The sequence below is a fragment of the Oncorhynchus tshawytscha genome, linkage group LG32 (genome assembly GCF_018296145.1).
Source record: "Oncorhynchus tshawytscha isolate Ot180627B linkage group LG32, Otsh_v2.0, whole genome shotgun sequence".
In the NCBI taxonomy this organism is placed as follows: domain Eukaryota; kingdom Metazoa; phylum Chordata; class Actinopteri; order Salmoniformes; family Salmonidae; genus Oncorhynchus; species Oncorhynchus tshawytscha.
Window position 1 is genome coordinate 1,705,008 of NC_056460.1, and position 19,250 is coordinate 1,724,257.

Genomic DNA, 19,250 nt, shown 5'->3' on the forward strand with positions numbered 1-19,250 from the left:
ACACCTTTTAGTTGAGCCACCTTTTTGGTTTGCTTCCTGTCTTTTAGTTTGTTGTGGGTTTTTCTTCTGTTTGCCTCTTCTTGGGCAGATTTAGTGGGTGTCATGGTTGCTGTCAGTGACTCTTTGTTAGTTCCCTCTTCTATTTAAGTGACATTTCTGGTTTTCCTGCTGGGAAACGTAATAACAAACAATGTAGTAAAACAAATGTATATTTTGGGTTGGATGTTGCATCCAATTTTTTATGTTTTAATCAATGGCATTTCCTTAGAATGCTCATTAGACTTCCAGTTGTTAGTCTTGTTTTATATCCTCGTATGTTGTGTACTAAATATTGTTTCTTTCCTGTGAAGCCATCACGTTCCATCCATGTCTGAAATGTGCTGTATAAATAAAGCTTGATTTTATTTGAACAAACAAATGAACTCATTGACTGACCAATCAAGACTCTTGCCAAACCAATGAACAAATATGTGTAAAAGCAACACATTTCTTGGTCCATCTTAATATGAAAAACAGTTTAAGCCTGCTGAAGATGTGGTGGAGTGGTAAACGCCACCCCCGGCTCTACCAGGGCGTTGAGGTGGTCTCCCACAGCTCTGCTTATGTCATGTTCTGTGGCCTTGCTGTTCTATTTCTTGACTGCCCCTGCAACACAGAAAGAAACACATTTAGTCATATTATATACAACACTCAGCCCCGGTTTCACATAAAAGGCTTAAGTTTAGTCCCAGACCAAAATGTTTGTTTGAGCTGTCTTAACTCAAAGCGACTTGCACAGACTTATATTTAAATAGTCGTAGATTTAGCCTGTTCTGGACTAAACAAAGCCGATTGCAAGAGGGAGAATTAGAGCTACTCCAAGACTAAATGGAAGCTATTCAAAGAGGCAGGTTTAACTTCTGCTTCGTGCTGTTTGTGAGGGAGCCTGGACTATGTGGAATGTCTAAATGAAGACCAACATGCACTACAGAGGCCAGAACAGTACTGGTGGATATGAGTAATCCATTACATTACTTTGAGACCGCTTTCCTATGTACAAAGAAAATGCATTGGAGATAATATCTCTGTTTGAGCCTAGACTTTCCTCTCTGTCTCAAAGAGGAAGGCCTTCACCCAATTCTCTCCAAGTTCTGATCACTTTGAGGTTTTTGGCATCTGGAATCTTTCATTGTGAACTGGTGATTTGTGTGGTGCCAGTGAAGCAAATGTGTGTTTAATTGTGCACAAAGTCTGCAGGGCCATTTGTGAACTGAGGAGTCTTTACATCAAGATTCTGATGCAGCTGGTCAAGCCAACTATAAAGTTCAATTCTATGAATATGGGCACTTCCCAGGAGTGATTGGCTGGTTAGATGGATGTCATGTTCCCATCAAGTGTCCATCAACACCTGATGCTGAGGAGTAACGTAACCATAACAACTGGTTTACACATCAACTCCTGATGCTGAGAAGTACCGTAACCATAACAACTGGTTTACCATCAACTCCTGATGCTGAGGAGTACCGTAACCATAACAACTGGTTTTCCATCAATGTTCAGGGTGGATGCACTCCTCATTTAGAGTTCAAACATTGTTGCCTTTTGGAAAGGTGCAACTCACGATTGAATGATTTCCCTCAACTCTTCATTTGTCTCAGTTTCAGAGACGACAACATAGTGGACAACTACTTGGTGACTGTGGATATTAGGGTGAGAAACAAGGTTTACTAATAGTTACTACATAGTAACATGGTCTACTAATAGTTACTACATAGTAACATGTTCTACTAATAGTTACTACATAGTAATATGGTCTAACAGTTACTACATAGTTACTACATAGTATCATGGTCTACTAATAGTTACTACATAGTAATATGGTCTACTAATAGTTACTACATAGTAATATGGTCTACTAATAGTTACTACATATCAATATGCTCTACTAATAGTTACTACATAGTAATATGGTCTAATAGTTACTACATAGCAATATGGTCTAACAGTTACTACATAGTTACTACATAGTAATATGGTCTACTAATAGTTACTACATAACAGTAATAACAGTAATATGGTCTACTAATAGTTACTACATGGTAATATGGTCTACTAATAGTTACTACATAGTAATATGATCAGAGTAACTTTTTATTCACTCCAGACATAAATCCCACAACAGCTGAGCAGTAAAGATACAACAAAGCTCATATCCACACGAGAGGGATGGTCCAGCGTATGTTTGGAGTATGGAAAAACAGATTCCAGTGTTTTCGCAAAACACTTAGTTTCAAGCCAATAAGATGCTGCAACTTGCTACAACTGTGCTGCATGCACAACCTGAAGCAGCATGGCTGTTCTGATCCTCCCATGATCAGCATCAAGCAGATGTACCCATGACTGAGGTAGATGTGCTCATGACTGAGGCAGGCAATGACCAATGAGGATTGCACATGGAGTTGCTTCACACTGCAGCACTTCAACTAGATGAGACACATTTAAATATGGAATTTATTCATTTTGGCTTAATTTTGCTTTGATAATGTTTGTTAAAATTTCAAATAGTGTGCAACAAAAATAAATGAGTGACTAAACCAAGGCTGGTTTAAAATGTAGTTTGTGGTGATTAAAATACTCTCACTCATGAATATCCAAATGACAAAACAATTATTTTTAACATATATTGTTCACCATGGCTGGTCAACACTACTGTCTCATTACTGTCTCTTTGTTGGATCATAACTCTCTCTTGCAACTTCATATCCAATTCAACCTGTCCAATTCTCATTTCATGTTCTTCAGATATTTCATTTTATTCTCATGAAATTATCTGGTTAATGTTTCATGCATTGTCATCTTCTTTGTTCTCTGCTGAAAGGTGGTGGCAGCATCTTCTCTCAGGGATGTTATAGCAGATGTGGAGGGAACACACTCACTGTGTACTGGCTCTTACAACCTGTTCACTACATAGTAACATTCCTTCCTCTGGAAAAAGAACACGGTTAGAAAAACAAATAAACTCATATGGTCCTTAGAATGAAGAAGAATAGACACAGACAGTGGAATATATTTACCAATGGAAGTAACCAATTTATCGATCTCTTCTGATCTCTGCTTTCTCATTTTAAAGTCAGTTTAAGGTTCTTCCACAGAGTCTATAAAAGGCAGATATAATTTAATAATAGAAGTGATGTCAAAAAAATATGAATATGAGAAATGTGAAATACTGATAATAATACAGATATCTCACCTAAAGTTGTTGTACTCTTCTTGTGGTCACATTTCCATTGAATTCACAGCTAATTGCAGCCCAGCCCGCTTGTTCTACTGCTCAGGAGCAGCAGTGTGGTTTTACATTCAATAACTGGATGTTTTAACAACATTTGTTTTGGTAGCGTTTTTTCACACAAACAAATTATTTTTGCCATTGTTTCGTCTCAGTATTCACACCAGTATTGGTGTTTTCTATTCCGGGTTTTAAAGGCCACCATTAGACCAACAGCAGGTGTTCATACTGAACCTAATCAGGATTAACCCATGTGTTCATACCGAACCTAATCAGGATTAACCCAGGTGTTCATACTGACTTTAATCAGGATTAACCCAGGTGTTCATACTAAACCTAATCAGGATTAACCCAGGTGTTCTCATTTAGGCTTACTTACCTTCTTCAGTCTCAGACTAACTTTGCCTAATTTAAGCCACGTTCAGGAAAGCTACTTAAATGTCCTAGTTTAACTAGTACTGGCTTAATCTAAACCCTGCAGGGTCGGAATGAAACCTAATGTCCAGTGGTATTGATCTGTTTGATCCAATTGTTTGTTTCAGTTTACAGTTGTTGAATCCTTTGACATATTGTTGATTTAAAAACTTTTCAGTTTCAACAAATGCACTGGGTTGGTTGAAAAGTGATACTGTTTTGACATAGTGGAAGATACACTGAATTTATACTGTTTTTCATACTAAGATGGACTAAAATATGTGCTCGTTGGTTATGCAAGAGGGCGGCAGGTAGCCTAGTGGTTAGAGCTGACACAAGGTAAAAATGTTGTTCTGCCCCTGGTAGGCAATCATTGTAATTAAGAATTTGTTCTTAACTGACTTGCCTAGTTAAAGGTTAAATAAATTATTAAGTCTGTTGATTGTCAGTCATTGGGTTAATTTGTTTTGCAATATGTTCAAATCAAGCTTTATTTATACAGCACATTTCAGACATGGATGCAACACAATGGCTTCACATGAATTTACAAAAATAAAAAACAATGAAAATAAACTGAAATATTTAACACACAACAAACATAAGAGGATAACAAACAGAAGATTAACATCTGAAAGACTAATGAGCACTCTAAGGAAAATCCATTGATTAAAATATTATTAACAACATGATGGACAAGCCAGCACAGGTGTAACACATTGACTAACGAGCATATACGCTAATGAGCTATACACGCTGACGAGCTATACGTATTGACGAGCTAGACGTGCTAAAATCCAACCTCAAAACATAAATGGAAAAACCAAAGCCTGTAAAAGTTCCCCTTTAAGACAAATATATCCTATATGGATGGACAGGTTTGCTCACCACCAACAGAAAACTTAAATTTCACATTATTATCAACTACACTGCTTCACCTTCTAAAATATAAACATGGTGTCTACTGGCTGGCAACAATTAAAAACAAGAAAAACACATATTTCTAAATATGAATATACAAATCGTTTTCTTTCTTTCTCCTTTTTCTTTCTATAGAATCCTAAAACTCACTAGCTTCTAGAACCCCTCCTGTCTCAGCCTCCAATATTTATGCTGCAGTAGTTTATGTGTCGGGGGGGCTAGGGTCAGTTTGTTATATCTGGAGTACCTGTCCTATTCGGTGTCCTGTGTGAATTTAAGTGTGCTCTCTCTAATTCTCTCTTTCTTTCTCTCTCTCGGAGGACCTGAGCCCTAGGACCATGCCTCAGGACTACCTGACATGATGACTCCTTGCTGTCCCCAGTCCACCTGGCCGTGCTGCTGCTCCAGTTTCAACTGTTCTGCCTTATTATTATTGGACCATGCTGGTCACTTATGAACATTTGAAAATCTTGGCCATGTTCTGTTATAATCTCCACCGGGCACAGCCAGAAGAGGACTGGCCACCCCACATAGCCTGGTTCCTCTCTAGGTTTCTTCCTAGGTTTTGGCCTTTCTAGGGAGTTTTTCCTAGCCACCGTGCTTCTACACCTGCATTGCTTGCTGTTTGGGGTTTTAGGCTGGGGTTCTGTACAGCACTTTGAGATATCAGCTGATGTATGTAGGGCTATATAAATAAATTTGATTTGATTTCCTAAAACTCACTAGCTTCTAATTCCTTAATATCTGTAGTAACTTTCCACCTCCCTGCGGAGCTTCTCTCACTTTTCAGGGTTCACTTGATAAGGATGTTGTTGGATTGGGGCCCAGTCCCCAATGTCATGCTCCAGTAAATTTGGGTTGGCACATCTGAGAATGAACTCTGGTATTTTATAAGCAGGGCAACAATGTCAATATAATTGTAGCCAAAAATTGTCAGTTGGTTACATAAATAATTATGATTACTAAATGTTACATGAATTGTAAATATGAATTATCAAAACCAAATGTACACTCCTTTGTTAAAATGTATTGGCAATAATTCACTTAGTGGTGAGGCATGGAATAATAAAACATGTATATTTTGGCAGGCTGAATGTTTGAAATACGAGGAGATGTGAGTCATGCTTCTTCAGTAGTGGAATGAAGACAAGTAGCACTTGAATGTTAAGAAATACTGGAGTGATGTAGGATTGTTAATAAAATTGATTATAGACTAATTTATTACACTTGCGTCCACGTGTATAGGCTGCAAGTACGTTGACATTAAGTTAAATGACCAGAAAAACATCTTCTCAACTTTCACTTTCAACCAATGTATATTGGACTTCGGACTTAGTCTTATTCAACTTAGTCAACTACATTTTGCTAAGTGGGATATTTCATTGATATCATGAATCAACTCCTCCATGTATGTATTTTCTGATGTTTGATCAGCTGGCTTTTATCAGAGTATCTCTTGTCACATTGATCACAGCTATGAGATTTCTCTCCTGTGTGTGTTCTCTGGTGTACAATAAGATGGTTAGATAAAGTAAAACTCTTTCCACATTCATCACAGCTATAAGTTCTCTCCTGTGTGTGTTCTCTGGTGTAGAGTCAGATGGTCAGACCGAACAAAACTGTTCCCACATTGATCACAGCTATAGGATTTCTCTCCTGTGCATATTCTCTGGTGCACTGTCAGATGCCCAGATTGACCAAAACTCTTCTCACATTGATTACACCTATAAGATTTCTCTCCTGTGTGTGTTCTCTGGTGTGATGTCAGATGGCCAGATTGAATAAAACTCTCCCCACATTGATCACAGCTATGAGATTTCTCTCCTGTGTGTATTTTCTGGTGATTCGTCAGATTGCTAGACTCAGTTAAACTCTTCCCACATTGACCACAGCTATAAGATTTCTCTTCTGTGTGTGTTCTCTGATGAATTTTAACGCTTGATGAGGTGAATCTCTTCCCACAGTCAGAGCAGCAGTGAGTTCTCTTCCCTTTCGATCTCTGCAGTGTTTCTTGAGGTGTTCTGATCTGGAGAGACTCTTCTCTGCCTCGTCAGCATCATGAGGTTGTTGAGGATCCCCAGAGGATCCACGACTGTCCTGCCTCTCTCCTGTGTCAATGACAACAAAGTCAGACAGACGGTTAAAGGCACACAACAGCAGAAATCCATTGTTTATTTGAGGTAAAAGGTGATGCCCAGATCATACCCATGAAGTTGTACAACAATTGATGTCTGTTAAATTATTTGACAAATAAGACAGTCAACTTAGCAACAATCATATTTTGTCTTGTTTTCACATTAGTAGTAACTAGAAATGAGTTATTAAAGTTGTTGAAATCCTAAGCAGTGTGCCAGACGACTTTTGGTCTCCAATATAGGCCCCTTTCTGTGTTAGCTAAAATTGCAGCATGAGGGCAATGCACACACAATTTGATTGCAGAAACACCTCCCTGCTAATGAGGAAACCGCTAGTTATGGATGCAGTATATCTGCCTGGAGCAAAAAATGGTGAGCAAAGATTTGAGTTTTTCACAAATGTATTCTGAATATTACAGCGCAAGATCAGGAGTGCTACTGAAGGAAACTCACATTAAGCTCTGTGTCTATTCACTAATTCATCACTGTGGGGGAAAACTCAGGGGAGTTCTCATAGGCTGACAGTAAAAATAGCCTCCATTTCCAGGTTGCTTATAAGGGCATTTCACATTAAATATGCATTAGAATGGTAGGGCTTGAATCCCCTGCTTAATATGTTTGTGTTATTGTCGCAAATCAAATGATTTATAGTTAAGCACTTCAACTAGTAAAATGCTCTTTGGCTAGCTTTGCCATCAGCCTGACAATACGTTTTTAAGCAATTGGCCCATAACTTCACCAAACAACAACATAGACCTACTGTAAGAACCGTAACTTCATAAAACAACAACATAGACCTACTGTAGGACCCATAACATCACCAAACAACATAGGACCAATAACTTCACATACAGTGCCTTGAGAAATGTAGAAATGTACAAAGTCACCTTGCATCATAAATAACTACTCATTATTAATTATAAATCAGTCGGCCAGTCATAATTTACCCACAATCCAGCATGGATTTGATGTTCTCGAACATGGCCAGTGGTTTAGTAGATGACACAAAGGCTACACTGTGCAGGCACTACGACGTGTGTGACGTCATCTATAATAATGTGGCTGTTCTAAATTCTGTGTCGCTCAAAGCCTTGAGTAATGAACCTATTTTTGACACAATTGGTTGGAAAGTGTCAATGCTTCAGGAAGCTTTGTTTCCCCATCCCTACTTTCAGCATGTTCACTGTGAAGTAGACTTTGGGAGTTTTGTAACTTTTACAACCTTGAATTACTGCTAGCACACTAGCTGACTGACATCTGTAATCTTTCTATTTTGGATATTGGGGATTTCCCTGACATCATTCTGTATGTCTCTGCTCTTTTGATCTGCAGTTATGTTTTAGTTGGGTTTTGTTAATCGGGTTCTAACTGGTCTCTCTCTGATAGTCGGGCTCCAGCTCGCTGACCATAGCTAATTTGCTAAATAGCTAATGTTAGCTGGCCAGCTAAGATAACTGCATATAGCTAATATTCTTTGATTTTTGTTTAGATGGCGTTATGTATTTCCAAAACGTTGGTTTACTTCAATCACTCAAGTCATGAGTGCAAACGATTGATTTAATTTGAAGTTCTACATTTGATGTTATTTCTGTTGTAGTTTACATCATAGGGAATAGGCTGGTCCTCCATATTACATCACACCTGACTTTGGCATTCTTTTGAATTCTGATCGGTTCACATCACACCTGCCCAGACCCACGAGAACACACCTCCATCTACATCACACCTGCCCAGACCCACTAGAACACACCACCATCTCCATTAACAACATCACACCTGCCCAGACCCAGTAGAACACACCCCCATCTCTATTAACTACATCACACCTGCCCAGACCCAGTAGAACACAGCCCCATCTCCAGCGCCCGCATCAGCACCATTTTATTTCTCTCCGACACTTTCAACTTTTAGATAAAAAAGCATTTGACCTTTCCGTTGCGTTAACAACGGAGGATTGGTTGATTTCCAGGTTTTAATTAAGTATAATATTTATATAATATTATATAATAATATTATATAAATAATTAATAATAATAATATAGTATAATATTTAAGATGATTGACAAGAAAAGTATCGTCCAACTCTGGGGTATCTCACTGCACACTCAAATGCCATGTCTTGAAATATGCAGACAGACAGATTAAAAGTAATTTTACATTGTATAATTGTACTTCTGACAGACAACTTTCTAACTCCGTCCATAACTTTATGACGTCATAACATTCCCAGAAGGATTGTTGAGTCATTGTTAGTTTTACACTGAAGACATGACTCTGCCGTTGTGCTGTAGAATTGTATAATAAGGGACTATCATTTGTCCCAACATCACTGGCCACAGACATTGATGCAGTTAAAGACTTCCAAAAGTTTTTCTGCAGTTTGAGATCGACTGAGTTTTTAAAATATTTGTTACACCTGCCAATGTAAATCCATTGAACAAGACAAGTTACCAGACAGGACATATTGCTAATGCTCTTCCCAACAATAATCTGAATGACAATTAACTTGTGGGCGGTGGTGGTGGTGACGTCCTATTGGATGACATCGTCTATCGGGATTCCCCAAAAAAGAAGACGCTCTGGATTGATCACTGGAGTCAGATGTGAAAGAGGAGGTTGATCATCAGGAGTCAGATGTGAAGGAGGAGGTTGATCATCAGGAGTCAGATGTGAAGGAGGAGGTTGATCATCTGGAGTCATGTGTGAAGGAGGAGGTTGATCATCAGGAGTCAGATGTGAAGGAGGAGGTTGATCATCAGGAGTCAGATGTGAAGGAGGAGGTTGATCATCAGGAGTCAGATGTGAAGGAGGAGGTTGATCATCTGGAGTCATGTGTGAAGGAGGAGGTTGATCATCAGGAGTCAGATGTGAAGGAGGTTGATCATCAGGTGTCAGATGTGAAGGAGGAGGTTGATCATCATGAGTCTGATGTGAAGGAGGAGGTTGATCATCAGGCGTCAGATGTGAAGGAGGAGGTTGATCATCAGGAGTCAGATGTGAAGGAGGAGGTTGATCATCAGGAGTCAGATGTGAAGGAGGAGGTTGATCATCAGGAGTCAGATGTGAAGGAAGAGGTTGATCTTCTGGAGTCAGGTGTGAAGGAGGAGGTTGATCATCAGGAGTCAGATGTGAAGGAGGAGGTTGATCTTCTGGAGTCGGGTGTGAAGGAGGAGGTTGATCATCAGGAGTCAGGTGTGAAGGAGGAGGTTGATCATCAGGAGTCAGATGTGAAGGAGGAGGTTGATCATCAGTGAAACTCTAGGATTGTGGCTGGGCTGGCATTTAAACTTCCAGCTTGGTCAAATAATTTGATACATTGAATGTTGATATTTTGAACCTGTTATGTATTTGTACCTCCTGTTTCATGAAGTGATGTCACTAAGTACTGCCCCTATATATACAGTGCATTCGGAAAATATTCAGACCCCTTCACGTTTTCTACATTTTGTTGTTACAGCTTTATTTGAAAATGTATTAAATAAAAAAAAATCCTCATCAATCCACACACAATACCCCATGATGACATCACAATACCCCATAATGACAAAGCAAAAACAGGTTTTTATGAATGATAAATTAAATAAGGACAATTCTAAGTGACCCCAAACTTTTGAAAGGTAGTGTATTGTTACACCATGTAGGAGCATTATAGACCTAGTCTGTTCATTATATACATCTACATGATATATTGTTACACCATGTAGGAGCAGTATAGACCTAGTCTGTTCATTATATACATCTACATGATATATTGTTACACCTTGTAGGAGCAGTATTGACCTAGTCTGTTCATTATATACATCTACATGATATATTGTTACACCTTGTAAGAGCAGTATAGACCTACAGTAGCTAGCTACATATTTATATGTTGTTTGACTTAGTGAAACTGCCTTAAATGAGCTCTAGTAAACATTTTTTTATTCACACTAATCAATCAACACATTCCATTCTTTGTATGTCTCAAAATAATAGTATTATTTAATTAAATCCATTTAAAAAGAATCTTTGTCTGAAAAGAAAATATGATCCTCAACTGCGTTTCCCCTCCAGTCAGCAGGCGGCGATGTGCGTCTTTCTGGCGACGCTGCCAGCGTGACGTATAATCTAGTGGACGGTTCTTCAGAAACAGCTCGTCAACCACCTTGGTAGCTTGCAAGCCAACATAGCCGGAAGATTCAAGCTAATTATACGCTTTCGGTGTATATTAGATACTGTGTTTTAGACACACTTCTGTCGTATCTATTTGTTAACCTATTTAATTTCATATTACGTCATTTTTTATTAGTCAGCTATAGTAGCTGGCTGGTTAAGTTAGCACTAGCAGCTAATGCTAGCTAGCTAGCTAACATCCCCGACCATGAGCTCCCTAAACTACTCCCCTCCTGTTAAAGAAGAGGAGGTCTGCTGGACGGAGAAAGAAGCTCTGGGGCTGAACATTGTTGTGAAAGAGGAGAAGGAAGAGGAGGATGTCACAGTTAAAAAAGAAGTAGAGGTTGAGGTTGTTACAGTGAAAGAAGAAGAGAAAGACGTTACTGTGAAAGAAGAGAAAGACACGTTCAGAGTGAAAGAGGAGGAGGATGTTACAGTAAAAGAAGAGAAAGAGGAGGATGCCGTTTTTGGAGTGAAGATGGAAGGGGAGATTACTGTCACATTGAGAGATGAAGAGGAGGAGATAGGAGAACTGATTAACACCAGTAAGTACCGCCTTAAATTTGTTTTTAACTTTGGATATTCGGAGTTGGCCCGTCAATACCTCTTCAACGGAAGTCTAGAATCAGACGACGTAGAGAGCAAGCTACCCCTTGTTTTCTCTGTTCCGTTTCCAAAAAGTGACTTAACATATATATTTGAGAAGGGTCTATCTGCTGACCGCAGACTGGGGGGCACGGCATGTAGTGATTTTGGTGTGGTGATGTTTTACTACACACCGAGCCCCCCAATAGTGCCATGCGAGAGTTGGTTGGCTACACCAAAGATTGTGGATATAATGACAAGATGTCTCTCTGCCCTAACAAGGGGAGTCGTTGTCCACAAAGTGGCCAAGCGGGTTGTCTAGCTCCCACCTATCCTTTCTTTGGATTGGTGGATACATGTTCTTATTGTACTTCAACCGCCTGTATTCAATGGAGAGAGATGCTAAGCTACTAGCATGAATATGCATAGTGATCTGGAGGCAACTCCTAGAATGTTTTTATCAGAGTTGCCAGGGTGGCATATAGCCTAGTGATTCGACCGTTGGGCCAGTAACAGAAAGGTTGCAAGATCGAATCCCCGAGCTGACAAGGTAAAAATCTGTTATTCTGCCCCTGAACAAGGCAGGTTCCTAACCTGTCATTGAAAATAAGAATTTGTTCTTGACTGATTTGCCTAGTAAAATAAAGGTAAAAAAAATATGTTATGTAACAACTTAAGCATTACAAAACTTCTGTTGGATCAAGTAAACCTCATGTAGCAAATAAGCCATTCATTTTGTTGTTGACCAAATCCGACACTTTCCACATTGGGTTGATAATTGTTTACACTTGGATAAAGCCTACTGTATCCTACTGGCATGTCCTAGAGAGATACAACCTACTGTAACCTACTGGCTTGACCTAGAGAGTTACAACCTACTGTAACCTACTGGCATGTCCTAGAGAGATACAACCTACTGTAACCTACTGGCTTGACCTAGAGAGTTACAACCTACTGTAACCTACTGGCATGACCTAGAGAGCTAAAGTTTTAAAATTACTGGATTTTAAATGAATATTTTCCAGTAATAATGATAATTTGTATCTTCCTATCCACATGTGGGATCCCTCTCCTTTGTCGTCCTCTCTACACCAATAACAGACCACTACTGTGGGACTCCCAATCATACAGCCTGGATGCAGCCTGGATTCGAACCAGGGACTGTAGTGACGCCTCTTGCACTGAGGTGCAGTTGCTTAGACCGCTGCATCAGTGTGTGTTAACTATTTAACTGTACTAGAATGCCTTAGAGGCCGCTAAAATTGTAAATATCGGTTATCAGTGTCGTTTTTTGGGACAAGGAAAATATTGTATATCGGTATTGGCCAAAAATGTAATATCGGTCTCAGGATAGTAGCTTGATGGCCTCGAATGTTCATTTTAGCGCCCCCAGACAAAACTGCACACCCAGGCAAAGTGCAAGTCTCTGGGCTTTCAGCCTCATGAGATGAAACTGGGTCTTGTAGGCCGGGCTCATCAAACTAATATTTTAAAATATATATATTTTAAATTCAAAATTCACAAAAATTTCACAAAATATTTGCTAAATTCACATAGACTTTAAGAATAATGCTGGAGCAAACGGAAAACACATTGGGTTTTTACAGAAATGTTTGATGATTGACTAGGAATATCTTGGTGACCACTGTTTTTCACGCTGGCTATTATTTTAATAAACTCCCCCAAACAAAACCAAATCTGAACCAATCATAGATGTACAGTGGAGGAAAAAAGTATTTAGTAAGCCACCAATTGTGCAAGTTCTCCCACTTAAAAAGATGAGAGGCCTGTAATTTTCATCATAGGTACACTTCAACTATGACAGACAAAATGAAAGAAAAATATCCAGAAAATCACATTGTAGGATTTTTAATGAATTTATTTGCAAATTATGGTGGAAAAATAAGTATTTGGTCAATAACAAAAGTGTATCTCAATACTTTGTTATATACCCTTTGTTGGCAATGACAGAGGTCAAATGTTTTCACAAGGTTTTCACACACTGTTGCTGGTATTTTGGCCCATTCCTCCATGCAGATCTCCTCTAGAGCAGTGATGTTTTGGGGCTGTTGCTGGGCAACACGGACTTTCAACTCCCTCCAAAGATTTTCTATGGGGTTGAGATCTGGAGACTGGCTAGGCCACTCCAGGACCTTGAAATGCTTCTTACGAAGCCACTCCTTCGTTGCCCGGGCGGTGTGTTTGGGATCATTGTCATGCTGAAAGACCCAGCCACGTTTCATCTTCAATGCCCTTGCTGATGGAAGGAGGTTTTCACTCAAAATCTCACGATACATGGCCCCATTTATTCTTTCCTTTACACGGATCAGTCGTCCTGGTCCCTTTGCAGAAAAACAGCCCCAAAGCATGATGTTTCCACCCCCATGCTTCACAGTAGGTATGGTGTTCTTTGGATGCAACTCAGCATTCTTTGTCCTCCATACACGACGAGTTGAGGTTTTACCAAAAAGTTATATTTTGGTTTCATCTGACCATATAACATTCTCCCAATCTTATTCCGGATCATCCAAATGCTCTCTAGCAAACTTCAGACGTGCCTGGACATGTGCTGGCTTAAAACCTCTTAAGCCCACCTGACACGCAGACGTCTCATCTAGCCATCAGCAAATGCGCTACGCCAAATGCTAATAGCACTCGTTAAAACTCAAACGTTCATTAAAACACACATGCAGGGTACTGAATTAAAGCTACACTCGTTGTGAATCTAGCCAACAAGTCAGATTATTAAAATGCTTTTTGGCGAAAGCATGAGAAGCTATTATCTGATAGCATGCAACACCCCGAAATACCTGAATGCGACGTAAGCAAAATAATTAGCGTAGCCGGCGCTACACAAATAGCAGAAATAAAATATAAAACTTTCATTACCTTTGACGAGCTTCTTTGTTGGCACTCCTATATGTCCCATAAACATCACTATTGGGTGTTTTTTTTCGATTAAATCGGTCCATATATACCCAAAATATCCATCTATGGAAACTGTGTGATTCAGAAAAAAACACAGTTTCAAAACGCTACGTCATTTTTTTTAAATGAAAAAAGTCGACGATAAACTTTCACAAAACACTTCGAAATACTTTTGTAATCCAACTTTAGGTATTAGTAAATGTTAATAATCTATCAAATTGATCACGGGGCGATGTGTATTCAATAGCTCCACGTCTTCAAATCATGTTCCGAAATCTCTCTTCCAGAACTTCCTGTCGGAGACCGGATGGAAAGTGGTCTCTCTTCTTCGTTTGACCAAGAAACAACGTCTAGGCAATTGACAAGACTGGCGACAACGTGTGGAAGCTGTAGGACTTGCAATCTAAGCCCCATTTAATTTGGTCTCCCATAGACAATACATGAAAGTGGCGCATTGATATTTTTTCCAGTTTTCAGTGATCAGTTTTTCTTGCGCTTTTTGATGAAACACACGCTCTGTTATAGTCACAGCCGTGATTTAACCAGTTTTAGAAACGTGAGAGTGTTTTCTATCCACACATACTAATCATATGCATATACTATATTCCTGGCATGAGTAGCAGGACGCTGAAATGTTGCGTGATTTTTAACAGAATGTTCGAAAAAGTAGGGGGTAGGCTTAACAGGTTTAAGCAGGGGACATGTCTGGCACTGCAGGATTTGAGTCCCTGGCGGCGTAGTGTGTTACTGATGGTAGGCTTTGTTACTTTGGTCCCAGCTCTCTGCAGGTAATTCATTAGGTCCCCCCAAGTGGTTCTGGAATTTTTGCTCACCGTTCTTGTGATCATTTTGACCCCACGGGGTGAGATCTTGCGTGGAGCCCCAGATCAATGGAGATTATCAGTCTTGTATGGTCTTGTATGTCTTCCATTTCCTAATAATTGCTCCCACAGTTGATTTCTTCAAACCGAGCTGCTTACCTATTGCAGATTCAGTCTTCCCAGCCTGGTGCAGGTCTACAATTTTGTTTCTGGTGTCCTTTGACAGCTCTTTGGTCTTGGCCATAGTGGAGTTTGGAGTGTGACTGCTTGAGGTTGTGCACAGGTGTCTTTTATACTGATAACAAGTTCAAACAGGTGCCATTAATACAGGTAACGAGTGGAGGACAGAGGAGCCTCTTAAAGAAGAAGTTACAGGTCTGTGAGAGCCAGAAATCTTGCTTCTTTGTCGGTGACCAAATACTTATTTTACACCATAATTTGCAAACAAATTCATTAAAAATCCTACAATGTGATTTTCTGGATTTTTTTTCTAATTTTGTCTGTCATAGTTGAAGTGTACCTATGATGAAAATTACAGGCCTCTCTCATCTTTTTAAGTGGGAGAACTTGCACAATTGGTACTTTTTTGCCCCACTGTGTATGTTTCACAAGTTTGGCCACACAGTACAGCACAGTAGACAACTAAGTAACTAGATAATCTGTTTGTCTTTGACAGGAGAGAAACCAGACTCTCCCTCTGACAACGGAAAGAGTCCTTCAGGGAAATCAGACCCAGAGACGCCCAAAGCAAAAGGAGGACATCACTGCTCCCACTGTGGAAAGAGTTTTACCAAGTTAGGGAACCTGCATAGGCATGAGAGGACACACACAGGAGAAAAACCTTTCCAATGCTCCCAGTGTGGAAAGAGTTTTAACGAATTAGGTTACCTATTAATACATAAGAGAATCCACTCTGGAGAGAAGCCTTACCACTGCTCCAAATGTGGAATGACTTTTACCTGGTTAGGGAGTCTGAAATCACACAAGAGAATACACACGGGAGAAAATCCTTTTCAATGTTCCCACTGTGGAAAGAATTTTACCCAGTTAGGGAACCTAAATCGGCACAAGAGGACACACACAGGAGAGAAGCCTTATCACTGTTCCCAGTGTGGAAAGAGTTTTAGGGGTTTAGTGAGCTTGAAACGGCATGAGAGGACACACACAGGAACAAAGCCTTACCAATGCACCATATGTGGAAAGAGATTTACCCAGTTAAAGTCCATGAAATCACATGGAGGAATACATACAGGAGAGAAGCCTTATCAATGTTCCCAGTGTGGAAAGAATTTTATGGGTTTAGTGAACCTGAAACAGCATGAGAGGATACACCCACAAGAAAAGCCCTACCAATGCTCCCTGTGTGGAAAGAGTTTTCCCAAGTTAGAGGGCCTGACTAGGCATGAGAGGACACACTCAGGAGGGGATAAGCCCTACCACTGCTTCCTGTGTGGAAAAAGTTTTACCAAGTTAGGGGGTCTGACAAGGCATGAGAGGACACACACAGGAGGGGATAAGACCTACCACTGCTCCCACTGTGGAAAGAGATTTAACCGGTTAAGGCATCTGAATAAGCATGAAAGAATACATACACAGGAAGAGAAGACATACCACTGCTCTCAATGTGGAAAGATATTTTCCCAGTCAGAGGACCTGAAATCACATGAGAGAATAGAGAGACTGTGTTCTGACTTGTGTTTTTGACTGAGAATTTGTGTTTTTGTTTGTCATATTAAATCATAATGTTTAAATGAAAATCTGATCAAGAAAATAGGCCTGTTTTTGTTTTTTCATCTTGATCATGTCTTAAATCCAATTAAATATTTTAAAATGTGTATTTCGTTTTCATTATGAGCTTTGATTGATTGTGTACAAGTATAAACCCTCTGATGTAATTCATAATATGATTATTATATAAGGAAGGAAGTAGCCTTGTCTTGTAGCTGTTTCTGTAATGTGAGGCAGCTTGATGTACAAGTACTTCCCCTGGACAGGACTCTAGTCTATTAAGTTATTATATAGATTATTGAATTTTCCAAGGGGCAGGTAGTTGACCTCATATTATGGACCATTTCAGAGACAGATGTTGGGGTTGTCAATGAGAATGTGGTGAAACTGCAGCTGGGAAGCTCAGTGTGAAGCAGAGGGGCAGGTCTGAATAAAGGGGTAGATTATACAGTGAAACTGCAGCTGGGAGGCTCAGTGTGAAGCAGAGAGACCGGTCTGAATAAAGGGGTAGATTGTACAGTGAAACTGCAGCTGGGAGGCTCAGTATGAAGCAGGGGGGCAGGTCTGAATAAAGGGGTAGATTGTACAGTGAAGCTGCAGCTGGGAGTCTCAGTGTGAAGCAGAGAGACCGGTCTGAATCAAGGGGTAGATTGGACAGTGAAGTAAATGCTCTTTATTGTGGATGTGGGGATTTGTAAAATGGTTGAACTAATTTCTTTACTACAGAAAATAACATTCTGGGGTTCCCGATACCATTTGTAATGAGATTGGTAAAGTATAACTTGTGTGCAGTGTTCAGTGCCACTTTGTATGCAGTCTGGTGATATACCAGGGACTGGGGATGCAGTTAGGTTTGTATGCAGTTTAATGATACACCAGGGACTGGGGATGCAATTAGGTTTGTATGCAGTCTGGTGATGTACCAGGGCCTGGGATGCACAATTAGGTTTGTATGCATTCTGGTGATGTACCAGGGCCTGGGGATGCAGTTAGGTTTGTATGCAGTCTGGTGATGTACCAGGGCCTGGGGATGCACAGTTCGGTTTGTATGCAGTCTGATATACCAGGGCCTGGGAATGAAGTTAGGTTTGTATGCAGTCTGATGATATACTAGGGACTGGGGATGCAGTTAGGTTTGAATGCAGTCTGATGATATACCAGGGACTGGGGATGCAGTTAGGTTTGTATGCAGTCTGGTGATGTACCAGGGATTGGGATGCAGTTAGGTTTGTATGCAGTCTGATGATATACCAGGGACTGGGGATGCAGTTAGGTTTGTATGCAGTCTGATGATATACCAGGGCCTGGGGATGCACAGTTAGGTTTGTATGCAGTCTGGTGATGTACCAGGGACTGGGGATGCAGTTAGGTTTGTATGCAGTCTGGTGATATACCAGGGACTGGGGATGCAGTTAGGTTTGTATGCAGTCTTATGATATACAGGGGCCTGAGGATGCACAGTTAGCTTTGTTTTCCGTGAGGTATTCTCCAGTTTGCTCCCAGCAGCATTCATAGAACGTAGATCATATATATATGACATTGCCTTAAATGCAGCGTTAGATGTAAAGTTTACATTCTCATTCATTACAAATCTTCACTAATCAATCAACACATACTTTCATTTCAACGTATCAATATAATATTATTTAATGAAATACATTTTAAAAACACCTTTTTTTGTCATACTTCTGTTTTATAGCTAGTTGCCCCATTTATTTTCATATTTATGTTGTTACTCAGGCAGATGTCTTAAATTTGCCTATTGCTAGGCTATTCGCTAATGCTAACTAGCTAGCTAACATCCCAACCATGAGTTCACTAAGCTACTCTCCTCCTGATAAAGAAGAGGACGTCTGCTGGACGGAGAAAGAAACTCTGGTGAAAGAGGAGGAGGAAGAGAAGGATGTTACAATACAAAAACAAGTAGAGGGTGAGGCTGTTACTGTGAAAGAAGAAGAGAAAGACGTTTCAGTGAAAGAAGAGGAAGACGTGTTCAGAGTGAAAGAGGACTAAGAAGATGTTACAATAAAAGAAGAGGAGGAACAGGGGAAGATAACTCACATCGAAAGAGGAGGAGGAGGCGACAAAGGATCTAATTAACAACCGTGAGTACTATCTTGGAAACGGGCACAAAATGTCTGCAGTTGTCTAACTAATGCAGGTTTAAACTGTAAGTCCTGCTCTTTATTATGTTGTTTATAATGTAGGAATTGATGAAGCTAAACTGTAACGTGTGTATACCATCAAAGAGCGGGCCACCAACAAAATGCATTAATCATGCATCCAATATATTATTTTAGTTAA

The 19,250-nt window shown here is 39.9% G+C and overlaps 1 protein-coding gene across 1 annotated transcript; it reads left to right on the forward strand.

The window, feature by feature from the left end:
* The first annotated feature begins 10,808 nt into the window (after positions 1–10,808).
* Positions 10,809–17,053, forward strand: LOC112259457 (zinc finger protein OZF-like). The gene is made up of 2 exons (XM_042310854.1): positions 10,809–11,429; positions 15,895–17,053. Exons 1-2 carry the CDS (start codon positions 11,093–11,095, stop codon positions 16,920–16,922), a joined length of 1,365 nt encoding a protein of 454 aa, XP_042166788.1. The 5' UTR covers positions 10,809–11,092; the 3' UTR covers positions 16,923–17,053.
* Positions 17,054–19,250: the final 2,197 nt, after the last annotated feature.